The sequence below is a fragment of the Piliocolobus tephrosceles genome, chromosome 14 (genome assembly GCF_002776525.5).
Source record: "Piliocolobus tephrosceles isolate RC106 chromosome 14, ASM277652v3, whole genome shotgun sequence".
In the NCBI taxonomy this organism is placed as follows: Eukaryota; Metazoa; Chordata; class Mammalia; order Primates; family Cercopithecidae; genus Piliocolobus; species Piliocolobus tephrosceles.
This window is the reverse complement of record NC_045447.1, coordinates 14,132,727-14,146,007: the sequence shown is the minus strand read 5'-3', so window position 1 is coordinate 14,146,007 and position 13,281 is coordinate 14,132,727. Positions and strand designations below refer to the sequence as shown.

Below are 13,281 nucleotides of genomic sequence, written 5' to 3'. Positions count from 1 at the left end.
TCGTGCTGTCTGGAAGAGGGAAAAGGGGTGAATGATCACGGGTGATGGCTCAGATGCCGTCACCAGGTGGCAGGAGGCCGGGTGTCAGGACATCGTGTTTTCTCAGGCACATTTGTGTAATGCCAAGGCTGGAGCAGAGACCCAGGAGGCTCTACCCTGCCGGCGGAGTCCCCCAGGTTGACGGGAGTGACCCCCAGATCACCCAGGGTTAGGGTATCCCCGCTGAGCACAGCGCCTGGCTGCAGCACACCCACCAGCGGGAACCGCAGGCTGAACCTGGAGGAGGTACTACTGAGAGACTGGGAGGCAGTCCAGGCAGGAGCCATGGCATGGTCACAGGTCTGGAGAAGGGAAATTCAGAAATGGTCGCACCTTGGGGAGCAGGGGAAAGGTGGCGGCACCGAGGAGCGGTGGACAGGTGAGGCCAGGGAACTCGGCAGAGGCCTGACGAAGCAGAGCCTGGGCGGAGAACACCAAGAAACACAAAGAAGCCCACCTGGTCCTGAACTTCCCCACCCTCGCAGGGACCCTGAGCTCTGTTTTGCCCCCTGCAGCGACTGCTGCTGCCTCCTCCTCTCCCAGCTCTCCAGGGCGACAGTGTTTCCCTGCTTTGGTCCTGAAGGGGCTCCTGGAGACCATCTTTTGTGCAAGTAAATGTCATCCCTAGTGGGAGGGCCACCTGGGCTTCCAGCCCACTGGTTGGTTCCCAGCTCAGTGGGGTCTGGGAGCCAAGCAAAGGGCAAAGGGACCCTGCAGAAATCCAAGAGGGAAGCAAGGCAGGATGCCAAGCTGCTTTCCTGTGACTTTTTTTCCTCAGTTGGCCTGCCTGTGACCCCTGCTGTCGGTCACCTGCTCTGTTGGATCCAGGATGGCACCGTGGTGCTACTGTTTCCTCTGCCTCCTGGTACCTTCACCTCTGGGAGGGCGGTGCCTGGGAGGAGGTCAAGGGGACTCACAGCTTCAAGGGTTCCAAGTAGCCATCCCACCTCACGAGGTCACTGCAAAGGTTACGCAAGATAAGCCCTGGCACAGATGGAATAAAAGCACTCACTAAGGGTGACCCCTCTTAGCCTGTTTACTCCTCACACAGGGAAAAGGTTCAGGGCAGTGAAGGGCCCTCCCAAGATCCCACGCTGAGTGGTGGGATTTGAATTCAGGTCTGACTGCAGAGCCTGCAGCTTCCACTGAATGCCCCCTCCCACCCACCCCCAGAGCAGGCATTCAATAACAGCTGGTGTGCGGGGAGGGCTGCCCCACCGCCACCTGTCTTCTTCTCTCCCAGATCAGAAGTCTCTCTGGGACCCCCTCCAACTCCCCAGGTGAATCAAGGAATGCTTGGGCCCCAGGTTGGTATGAGGGATCCCCCCGGGGAGGGTCCCCATCCCCCAGCTAAGCAAGTCTGTGATCCAAGGGGTGCATTGGCCTAGAATGCAAAGGAGGGGAAGAGTGACATTTAGTTTCACCCCCACCATACCAGGCCCTGCGAGGAAAGCTTCACTGGCTTCCATCTCATTCCTGCCATTGTGCAGATGACGAAACGAGCTCGGCAAGAGGACAGGACTCAGGAGGCCATAGACATGGCCGGGTTCAGCCCCATCCAGCCCGAATGACTCCAAGCCCAGTGTCCTTAGCTCCGCCCAGCCCTGGAAGAGTCAGATGCCCACAAAATGCACCCCCACCCGTCTCTCCTATCGTTTTTAGCCCCCGTGGCCCCCGGCGAGGTGGTGGAGACTGCAGGTGGGGTGTGCAAGTTCTCTGGACAGCGACTGAGCTGGTGGCAGGCCCAAGAGTCCTGCGAGCAGCAGTTTGGCCACTTGGCACTGCAGCCCCCTGATGGGGTTCTTGCTTCACGGCTGCGCGATCTGGTCTGGGTGGGCCAAAGAGAGGTCTCTCTGCGAAGACCCCCGCAGAGGCGTGAGTGTGGGCCCCTGGGAAATGGGAGCAAGGGGCAGAGGCTCGGGTGACCTTAAGAGATAGGAGCTCACAGTGACAATATTTGCAGAATGAGCCGGGAGTAAGACCCCATTGCATCTCCAGGTTCCCTTGCCCTGGACTGGACGTCGGGGTTTGACTCTTGGGCAGGGGAAAGCTAGCCCCCATTTCCTCCTTCCTGAGGTGGGGAGGCACCCCAAAGCCTGGAAGGACCCCACCGCTAAGCCAAAGGGCAGGAGCAGGACCATGTTCACCGGGGTAGGAAACTGAGGTCGCAGCCCACGTGTCCCCGCAGGTGCGCGCACCACTGCCGTGCTGCTGTTTGGCGAGAAGACGGCTGACCGCGCGGCGCGGCTGCGGAGCCCCCTGCCTGAGCTGGCGGCGCTGACTGCGTGTGCTCACGTGCAGTGGGACTGTGCCTCGCCCGACCCCGCCGCGCTCTTCTCCGTTGCCGCGCCCGCGCTGCCCAACGCGCTGCAGCTGCGCGCCTTCGCCGAGCCGGGGGGCGTAGTGCGCGCTGCGCTGGTGGTGCGTGGTCACCACGCGCCCTTCCTCGCAGCCTTCCGCGCCGACGGCCGCTGGCACCATGTGTGCGCCACGTGGGAGCAGAGGGGCGGGCGCTGGGCGCTGTTCTCCGACGGGAGGCGGCGCGCTGGGGCGCGGGGACTGGGCGCCGGCCACCCGGTGCCGTCCGGCAGCATCCTGGTGCTGGGCCAGGATCAGGACTCTCTGGGCGGTGGTTTCTCGGCGCGTGACGCCTTCAGCGGCAACCTCACCGACTTCCACCTGTGGGCACGGGCGTTGAGTCCTGCGCAGTTGCACCAGGCACAGGCCTGCGCGCCGCCCACAGAGGGCCTGCTCTTCCGCTGGGACCCGGGCGCCCTGGACATCGCACCCTCGCTGCTGCCCGTGGTGTGGGTGCGCCTTCTCTGTCCCGGTACGACCCGTCCCGCCCCGGCCCCACCCCGTGGCCCCAATCCTTCCCCTCCGACCCTGGAACTCGATCCCTTTGCCAACCAAGCCACGCCTAGCTCTGGCCACGCCCTCTCCAGGCTGCAGTGCCTGCGAGCTCCAGCATAAGCCTGGTCCCAGCATAAGCCTCCCCCTTACCCCTACGCCGAGCTGGCCACAGTGTCCCTCTCTCAGGTTTCACATTGCCCCCTAACCCCGGGGCCGTGCATCCTGGCTCGCCAGGGTGCGCAGGACCCCTAACGAGCCCTAACAGCTCCCCGCGCCTGCCAGTGCCCTCCGAGGAGTGCCCTACGTGGAACCCGGCACCTCGCAGTGAGGGCTCTGAACTCTGCCTGGAGCCGCAGCTCTTCCTCTGCTGCTACCGGACAGGTGCGCCCTGGCTGTACCCCTGGGCTCTGCTGAAGGGAAAGCCGATGTGGACCGGAGTAGACTGAGAGGGGGTGAGCTATTGGCAAAGTCTGGGAATTCAGAATCATCTCAGAGCTTCAAGGTCTCCATGGAGTCTAAGCCACAGAGCAGTGGGTCCAGACGGACCTGAGGGTGAATCCAAATTGTGTGACGTTGGGCAAGCTCTTTTGCCATTCTGTGCCTCAGTTTCCCCATCTAGAACACTGTGTGTAAGACTCTGGACACACAGCCATCAAGGTGCTCTTCCTTCCCTGGGCAGCACGTGGTGGGTAGAGGTCGCTGAACAGGCTGGCACCTCTGGGCAGGGGTATTGCCCGGGACCCAGCCTGGCATCCACTCCTTTGCAGAGACCTATCATCGGCTGCAGGATGCCCAGTCGTGGCCTGGCCAGGATGTTATCAGCCGAGTCAATGCCTTGGCCAATGGCATTGTGGTGAGCTCCCTTTCAGGGGCTGGCGAGCCTGGGGGCTCTGTGGGTCACCTCGCTGCACCTCAGTTTCCTCCCCTGTAAAGGGGACACCCACCTGGTGTGCCTGCAGGGATTAAGGCCATTCAGGCTCCCTATTCTGTAGCCCCTGAGAGTTGGGGGCTTGTGACAAGTTTAATGGGTGCCCACCAAGAAGACCCTGGCAAAGCCCAAGTGTGGCTCCTGGGGGGATCCCCTCATAACAACCAGACCCAGAGTCAGTGGCTTCTCTGCCCACAGCTCCTCCCGGACCCCCTCTCTGAAGCCCATGGGACCCTGTCCCCAGCGGAGGCCTCCAGCTTCCTGGGCCTTCTGGAGCAAGTCCTGGCGATGGAGATGGCTCCACTGGGGCCGGCCGCACTTCTGGCTGTTGTGCGCTTCCTGAAGAGGGTGGTGGCCCTCGGGGCTGGGGACCCTGAGCTGTTGTTGACAGGCCCCTGGGAGCAGCTGAGCCAAGGCGTTGTATCTGTGGCCAGTCTGGTCCTGGAGGAGCAGGTGGCTGAAGCATGGCTGTCCATCCATGAGGTGAGTCTGGCAGGGCAGGGTGGGCAGGGGCCTGGGCTGTGGTTCCAGCCTAGCCACCAGCTGGTTGTGTAGCTGTAAGGGAGTCAGCACCTAGCTCTGCGCTCCATCTCTGCATCTATCCAGAGAAGCTTCTCTTTTGTCTATTTGATAAGTTTAATTTCCACAAACAATTGCACTTGAGGCTGGGCGCAGTGGCTCATGCCTGTAATCCCAGCACTTTGGGAGGTTGAGGCGGGTGTATCACATGAGGTCAGGAGTTTGAGACCAGCCTGGCCAACATGGTGAAACCCTGTCTCCATTAAAAATACAAAATTAGCCAGGCCTGGTAGTGGGAGCCTGTAATGCCAGCTACTCGGGAGGCTGAGGCAGGAGAATCACTTAAACCCAGGGGGTGGAGGTTGCAGTAAGCCGAGATCACACCACTGCACTCCAGCCTGGGTGACAGAGTGAGACTCTGTCTCAAAAAAAAAAAAAAAAAAAATTGCACTTGACCAATAGCTTCTGTAGTTAAATGATTAAGAGCCACCAGTCAGTAAGAGCCTCCCCCATCTCCAAGAGCCTGCTGACCACCTTAAGTGGGGGATCTATACGGAGTGGACAGTCCACCTTGTCTGCCTAAACAGCCCAGACACTCTGGACAACATGAGAGGTGCTATCCAGATGGAGAGGCTGTTGGAAACCTTGTCCTGGCAGAAGTGGCTGTCAGCCTGGGAGTGATCAGTCCAGAGCAGGGGGGGACCAAGAATCATGAACAGTGCCTGCAAATTATCTGGGGTTGAAGAAGCAAACCTGGTACCCCTGGTGGGCCTCAGAGGACAGATTTGGGACTAGGACATGGGGGTTGGGTAAGATGGCGTAACACAGGAGGCTGGTTCCATGGAATGATTCACTATGGGTAGTGAGCTCCCCATCCTGGGAAGTGTGCAAGCCCATAGTTGATTAGGGATCCGAGGCACTGCAGTAGACTGGGGAAAGCCAGACTGAAGCTCAGTTTTCTTCCCTGGGGAATGGGGATGATCACACCAGCCTTGCTAAGGTGATGGAGAGGCATTGGGGATGAACAGTGTGACTTGCCCAGCACAGAGTAGGTGCCCCATGAATGCAGGTTCCTCTCCTCCCTCCCCCGCTCTCACCACTCCCACCCATGGCTTTCCTTTTGGAATCTCAGTGTTGAGCAACCATTACAGGTCTAGCACTGAGCCACAGCGAAGGGGTAGGCATGGCCCAGCCTTCCGAGTGTGCCCTGGTTGGCAAACAGGAGGATGGGGTGGCTTGGGAGATAGAATTGGATAGGTCGAAGAAGGCTGGGGCACGTAGCGCTTCGAATGTCAACCTGAGGACCCAGGACTTGATCCTGGAGTCCTTAAAGAGCCACGGAGGGTCTGGAGATGGTAGGACCACCTCCCAGATCATGGAGCGTTCATTCCAGCACTCAGGGCAGGCAGCAGTGGGGTGCAGAGTGTGACAGGAAGCTGAGATGCAGCATCCTCCCAGGTGGTTGGTGGGCCTATGACCCTGGTGGCGAGTGTGCAGCGCCTGGCACCCCTGCTGAGCACCACAATGACCTCAGAGCAGCCCCGAATGCGCATCCAGCACCGCCATGCTGGTGAGCCTGCACCCACCTGCCCACATGGCTGGACTCAGACCTCCCTCCTCAGCCCTGGTGACTGGGAGCTGTCTGCACTTCCACAGACACTCCATTCTGTTTCCTGCCTTTGCCCATGCTGTGCCCTGAATCCAGAATGCCCTCTCTCCCTTGATCTCCTAGCAAATGCCTATACATCCTTCAGAACCCCAGGTGGGCATCACTCCCTTTAGGAAGCCTTCCTGTTTTAGCTCTGTCCTCCACTGAGAGACAGTTCCTCCCGCCTCTATTACCCCAGAACCTTGAACACGTCTTTCATTGCATTTCTGGCAATTACATAATGGCATTATCTCCCTCCACGGGACACTCCCTGAGTGGTAAGCCGTCTCTGCATCTCCGGACCAAGCCCAAATACACACTCGGTGAATGTTTGTAGCCTGAATGGGGGTGCACCTGTGGTAAAGCTTCAGGTACAAACACGTGTCCTTTGGGCTCCCACTAGCTTCTGGTGACTCATCAATATTCAGGTCCTGCCTCGTGGTGACCGCCCCCCACTTCTCAGTGACCCCTTCCCCTAGAATTGGAAAAGTCAGATTTGCCTTGGGCAAGTTGCTGAACCTCTCTGAGCAGGAATGGTGGACTCGTAGGCCTATGGCAGGAAGAGAGAGCTCCAGACCCTGCTAGCTGGGCCGGCTCAGCAGAAAGACCTCACTCCGAGGTCCAGCCACCCAGCCCCGTTTATCCCCAGGCCTGGAGGTACGCAGCTTACGCTTGAGGGAGGCCAGCACGAGGGGCTGCTTATTCACAATGCCCGGTGGGCATCCAGAGGGGCCTGGCCATATCCACATTCCTGCAGGTGAAGTGAGGCGACTCCTCGGAAAAGGTGGGTGAGGACGAGGGGGTGTCGAGAGCCCTGTTGGGTTCTGGGTCAAACCTCAGTTCTAACCATTGCTAGCTGTGCTACTCATCTTTCAGAGCCTCAGTTTGCTCATCTGTAAAATGGGCACATTACTACTTGCCTTGTGGCTTATGAGGTTAAAAGCACCCACTACATAGTGATGTTCACTTAGTCTCCTCCACAGAACCACACACATCTTCCCTCAGGAGTGGGTAGTGGAGGGAGGCCCCCTATGCTTGATGCCATGCAGTGGTGGGGGATTAGGGCAAGGGGCAAAGGGCCTTGGAGTTGTAAGGTTAAGCACATGGACTGTGGCTGCTTGGAATTTTGGCTCTTCCACTTCTTAGCTGTGTGATCTTAGGGAAGTCATTTAACCTCTGTGAGCCTCAGTTTCCCTATCTGTAGAGTGGGGAGAGCATCACCCTTAGGGCCAGCTGGTGGTGCTTGCCCAGCCACCGGGTGGTGCCTTGGTGCCCCTTCCACTCAGCCAGGCCTCTCTGGAGTCACCGTGATCCACAGCTGGTTCACCTCCAGAGTCTTCCAGCATACCCTAGAGGGGCTAGACCTACAGCCCCAGGCCCCTGCCAGCTCAGAGGAAGCAAACAGGGTGCAGAGGTGAGTAGACGCCACTGGAAGGTTGTGAGGGCCTGTGTCCCCTCCCCAGGAAGGCCAGAGCCCGCGTTCTGGTGGGTGCATGTGTCCTTAGCAGCCCAGGGCCCAACGTTTCCCACCTCTGCCCGACACACACACACTTCCGCACCTGCCGGAGGTGAACACGGCTCAACTCCTCTCTGGGGTTCTGGCTTCTGTGTTGGGACGTACCCAGATTACCAGCAAGTCCCTAAGGCAAGACTGAACCAGGTGCCATAATTCCTGATACCTCTTTGGACACAGAGGCTGCCACCTCCGCCGTAGGGGCCTGGGTGACATGCCCCAGCCAGGCACCATCCCTCCTCCACAGCCACCCTTGAAAGCTCCCGTTCTTCCCACAGGTTTCTAAGCACCCAGGTGGGGTCAGCCATCATCTCCTCTGAAGTGTGGGACGTCACTGGAGAGGTCAACATGGCCGTGACATTTCATCTGCAGCACCAAGCCCAGGTACTGGGTGGCGCTTCTGGGAAGCAGCCATCCTGGTGCATGTGTCCTGGCTCAGTTCCCCCAACCCCCTATATTTATTCATTGGACAACCAAGGCCTAATAATGCACACAAAATGTACCTGCAAGCCACCTCCATTGTCCTCAAGGGAATGGGAAGGGAAGCGATTGACTGCAGGGGCACCTTATGGCAGGTGGCATTAATGAATGGAGCATTCATTACTCCTCCAACTGTGTACTTTATCCACAGCTTGGGAGGGCTGATGTGATTGGCCCCAGCTTGTAAGTGGCAGAGCTGGGATTTCATTCTAGGTCTGCGTAACTTGAAAACCTGTTAGTTCTCATGGAGTCATTCACTGCAGCGTGTGCGTGAATTCATTCATTCACTCACTGCAGTGTGTGTGCAGGGGCCTTCACATATGAATGTGCTTCATACAAATAAAAATAACCTAAATGCCCATCAGTAGGGGACTACTTTAAAAGTTTTGTAGGTCTGGGCACGGTGCCTCATGACTGTAATCCCAGCACTTTGGGAGGCCGAGGCGGGCGGATCACTTGAGGTCAGCAGTTCGAAACCAGCCTGGCCAACATAGTGAAACCCCATCTCTACTAAAAATACATAAAAGTTAGCCAGGCGTGGTGATACATGCCTGTAGTCCCAGCTACTGGGAAGGCTGAGGTAGGAGAATCGCTTGAGCCCAGGAGGTGGAGGTTGTAGTGAGCCGAAGTCACACCACTGCCCTCCAGCCTGGGCGACAGAACAAGATTCTGTCTCAAAAAACAAACAAAAAAAAGTTTTGTAGATACATATGGTCAGCTCTCCATATGGGAGGGTTTCACCACCAAGGATTCAAGCAACCACGGATGGAAAATATTCAGAAAAAATAGCATCTGTACTGAACATCTATAGACTTTTATTTTGGGGGTCATAAATAAGACAGTATAGAAGCTATTTATACATTTATATTTTATTTCCTAAGCAAGATAGCATAACAGCTATTTATATAGCATTTAAGTTGTATTAGGTATTACAAGTAATCTAGAGATGACTTAAAGTATACAGGAGCATGTGTGTAGGTTATATGCAAATACCATGCCATTTTATATAAAAAACTTGAGCCTTGGCAGGTTTTGGTATCCTTGGGGGTCCTAGAACCCATCTCCTGCAGGTAATAGGGACCAAGTGTGCAACGGAATAGTCAACTGAAAGTTGTATAGGGATTGAGATATTTCTGTATAAACTGACATGGAAAGATCTCCAAGATATGTTAAATTTCATTTCACGTTTAGTACACAAATTTCTTTTCCCTTCTGAAACACTGGAATGTTTCAGAGAAAGCTATCTTCTTTGCTCACAACCAGTAATCTTGGACACACACACACACACACACACACACACACCACTGCTTATCAGTCTCTTGTATATATCCTCCCAAGACAAAAAAAAAAAAAAAAGTCAAATTGATTGAGGCCAAGCATGATAGCTTATGCTTGTAATCCCAGCACTTTGAGAGGCTGAGGCAAGTGGATTGCTTGAGGCCAGGAGTTTGAGATCAGCCTGGGTAACAGAATGAGAACTCATCCCTACAAAAGAATAGAAAAATTGGCCCGGCAAGGTGGCACAACATCTGCAGTTTCAGCTACTCAGGAGGCTGAGGCAGGAGGATGGCTTGAGCCCAGGAGTTCAAGGCTGCAGTGAGCCATGATCACACCACTGCACTCCAGCCTGGGCAACAGAGCAAGACTCCGTCTCAAAAAACAAACAAACAAACAAACAAACAAATTGATTGAAATGTCTAAATCTACATATGCTAAAATGCATCCATGTTAAGCATACAATTTGACAAATTTGGACCAGTGTATATACATGTGTACCACTGCCCCACTCAAGGTCTAGAACATTTCTACCTTCCCACAAAGCTTCTTTGTGCCCCTTCCCAGTCGTTGTTCCATGCTGCTACCCCAGGAAATCACTGACCTGCTTTCTGTAACCGCAGATTGTCTGTCTTTTCTTTTCTTTTCTTTTTTGAGACGGAGTTTCGCCATTGTTGCCCAGGCTGGAGTGCGATGGTCGATCTTGGCTCACTGCAACCTCTGCCCCCTGGGTTCAAGCGATTCTCCTGCCTCAGCCTCCTGAGTAGCTGGGACTACAGGCATGTGCTACCAAGTCCGGCTAATTTTGTATTTTTTTTTTTTTTAGTAGAAATGGGATTTCTCCATGTTGGTCAGGCTGGTCTCGAACTCCCGACCTCAGGTGATCCGCCCACCTTGGCCTCCCAAAGTGCTGGGATTTGCAGGTGTGAGCCACTGTGCCCAGCCCTGTGTCTGTCTTTTCTAGCATTTCATGTAAATGGAATCATCTAGTATGTGTTGAGACCCGGCTTTTGCTCAGGTCCCATTGTTGAGAATCATTCATGTTGTTGCACGTTTCAGTAGCTCATTCGTTTTTCACTGCTGAGTAGTATTCAGGTATATGGATGTACCATGATTTGTTTTTCCATTTACCTGTTGACAGAGATTTGACTTGTTTTCAGTTTGGGCTACTATGAATAAGTCTGGTATGAACACTCATATACAAGTCTTTTTGTGGATAAATGATTTCTCTTTACTGGGTAGATTCCTGAAAGTAGACTTGCTGAGTTGTAGCATAAGTGTATTTTAACTTCCTAAGAGACTGTCAAACTGTTTTCTAAAGTGGTTGAACCATTTTTACATTCCCACTAGCAGGGTTGGAGAGTTCCAGTTGCTCCACACCTCCGCCAACATCCTTGTCAGTGTTTTTAATGTCATTCGTTATAATAGTCATGTATTGATATCTCATGGTGGATTTAAGCTCCAATTCCTTGAAAACCAATGATTCTGGGCATTTCTTTATGCAAAGCTGTCATATATCTTCCTTTGTTAAATGCATCTTCAAATCTTTTCCCCAATTTTTAAGTTATTTGTTTTACTATTGAGTTGTAAGAATTCTTTATATATTTTGGATACAAGTCCTTTGTTAGAGATATGTCTTGTGAATAATTTCTTCTAGTCTGTGGCTTGCTTTTTGTTTTCTTAACAGTATCTTTGGAAGATAAGTTTTTAATTGTGATGAAGTCCAATTTATCAATTTTTGTCTGGCACAGCTCATGCTTTTTGTATCCTATCTAAGAAAGCTTTGGCAATCCAAAGGTCACAAAGATATTCTCAAGGAGGTTTATCACTTTAGCTTTTATGTGTAGGTGTATAATTTATTTCAACTTCAGTTCTATATATTATGAAGGTAAAAAGGTTGAAGTTCATTTTTTTCCATATAGACAACCAGTTCCAACACTATTTGTTGAAAAGATTATTCTTTGCTCCCATTGAATTTTCTTGTCACCTTTGTTGAAATCAATTGTCTGTACATGTGTAGATCTATTTCTGAGCTGTGTGTTCTGTTCTAGTGATCTATATGCCTATGCCTATGTTAATTTCATACTGTCCTGATTAATGTGCCTATATAGTAAGCCTTGAAATCAGGTACTGTATCCTTTAACTTTGTTTTTTGGGCTTTTTGTTTGTTTGTTCGTTTTTTGAGATGGGTGTGATCTCTGGGTGTCACCCAGGCTAGAGTGTGGTGGTGCGATCTCCGCTCACTGCAGCTTCTGCCTCCCAGGTTCAAGTGATTTTCCTGCCCCAGCCTCCAGTAGCTAAGATTACAGGCACATGCCACCACACCCTGTCAATTTTTTGTATTTTTAGTAGAGACAGGGTTTCACCATGTTGGCCAGACTGGTCTTGAACTCCTGACCTCACGCGATGCATCTGCCTCAGCCTCCCAAAGTGCTGGGATTATAGGTGTGAGCCACTGTGCCTGGCCTAACTTTGTTCTTTTTCTTTCTTTTTTTTTTTTTTTTTTAGGACAGGGTCTCATTTTGTTGCCCAGGCTGGAGTACAGTGGTATGAACACAGCTCACTGTAGATTCAACCTCCCTGGCTCAAGGGATCCTCCTCCCACCTCAGCCCCAGCCCTTCAAGTGGCTGGGACTACAGGCAATCTACCATGCCTGGCTAATTTTTTTTTTTTTTTTTTTTCTTTTTGTAGAGACAGGATTTTTCCATGTTGCCCAGGCTGGTCTCAAACTCCTGAGCTCAAGCAGTCCACCTGCCTCGGCCTCCCAAAGTGCTGGGATTACAGGCATGAGCTACCACACCCAACCTGTTCTTTTTCAAAGTTACTTTGGCTATTCTAGATTCTTTGCATTTCCATATATATTTTAGAATCAGCTCATAAATGTCTATAGAAAACCTACTAGTATTTTGATTAGCATTGCATTGACTCTGTATATCAATTTGGGAGAACTGGCATCTTTCAATTCATTATCAAGACATAGCTTTCCATTTATTTAGGGTTTTTACATTATTTTCTCAGTGACATATACCTTTCAGTGAACAGATCTTAGAAATATTTTGTTAAATATATTCCTAAGTATTACAAAGTTTTGGATACTACCAGAAATGGTATTGTTTTCTTAATTTTAAACTGTTCATTGCTGGTATATAGTAATATAATTGATTTTTGTACAATGATATTATATTCTGCAACCTTGCCAAACTCACTCAGTACTTACAGTAGCTCTTTTCCTGAATCTCTAGGATTTTCTACATACATGCTCATGTTGTCTTCAAGTAAAGGCAGTTTTTGTTTCTCCTTTCCAATCCATGTCTTTCTTTCTTCCTTTCTTCCTTCCTTCCTTCCTTTCTCTTTCTCTTCCTTCCTTTCTTTCCTTCCTTCCTTCCTTTCTTTCTCTTTCTTTTCTTTCTCTTCTTTCTTTCTTTTTTCTTTCTTTCTTTCTTTCTTTCTTTCTTTCTTTCTTTCTTTCTCTCTCTCCTTCCTTCCTGCCCTCCTTCTTCCTTCCTTCCTTTCCTCCCTTTTCTTCCTTTCCTTTCTTTTTCTTCCCTTTTTGCACCAGCTAGGATCTCTGGATCAATGTTGAATTGGATGGTGAGGCCAGCCATCCTTGTCTCATTCGTTATCTTAGAAGGAAGGCATCTAGACTTTCACCATTAAGTGTGATGTTTGGGCTTTTTGTAGATGTCCATCAAATCAAGTTCTCTTCTCTTTGTGGTTTGCTGAGAATTTTTATCATGAATGGCCTTTGAATTTTGTCAGATGTTTCTTGCACATTGATATGATCATATGGCTTTCTCATTTATTTCATTAATCTAGTAAATTGCACTGACTGATTTTCAAGTGTTAAACCAACCTTGGATTCCTGAGATCAGTGTAATTTGGTTATGGTTATATATATCTTTTATATATATTGCTGGATTCAGTTAGCTAGTATTTTGTTGATGATTTTTGTGTTTATGTTCATGAATAATGTGTTCTATAGTTTCCTGTACTGTCTTCCTCTGGTTTGGGTGTCAGATTCATGC

The 13,281-nt window shown here is 51.6% G+C and overlaps 1 protein-coding gene across 1 annotated transcript in view; it reads left to right on the top strand.

The window, feature by feature from the left end:
- Nucleotides 1-362: 362 nt before the first annotated feature.
- ADGRD2 (adhesion G protein-coupled receptor D2) overlaps nucleotides 363-13,281 on the top strand; it is a 28,023-nt gene continuing 15,104 nt past the window's right edge. Inside the window, exons 1-10 of the mRNA XM_023216905.1 lie at nucleotides 363-418; nucleotides 1,283-1,350; nucleotides 1,702-1,914; nucleotides 2,228-2,869; nucleotides 3,175-3,273; nucleotides 3,660-3,745; nucleotides 4,019-4,303; nucleotides 5,798-5,909; nucleotides 7,278-7,401; nucleotides 7,779-7,884. Of these exons, the coding sequence (XP_023072673.1) occupies nucleotides 363-418; nucleotides 1,283-1,350; nucleotides 1,702-1,914; nucleotides 2,228-2,869; nucleotides 3,175-3,273; nucleotides 3,660-3,745; nucleotides 4,019-4,303; nucleotides 5,798-5,909; nucleotides 7,278-7,401; nucleotides 7,779-7,884 (1,791 nt within the window). The remainder of the gene's footprint in view (nucleotides 419-1,282; nucleotides 1,351-1,701; nucleotides 1,915-2,227; nucleotides 2,870-3,174; nucleotides 3,274-3,659; nucleotides 3,746-4,018; nucleotides 4,304-5,797; nucleotides 5,910-7,277; nucleotides 7,402-7,778; nucleotides 7,885-13,281) is intronic.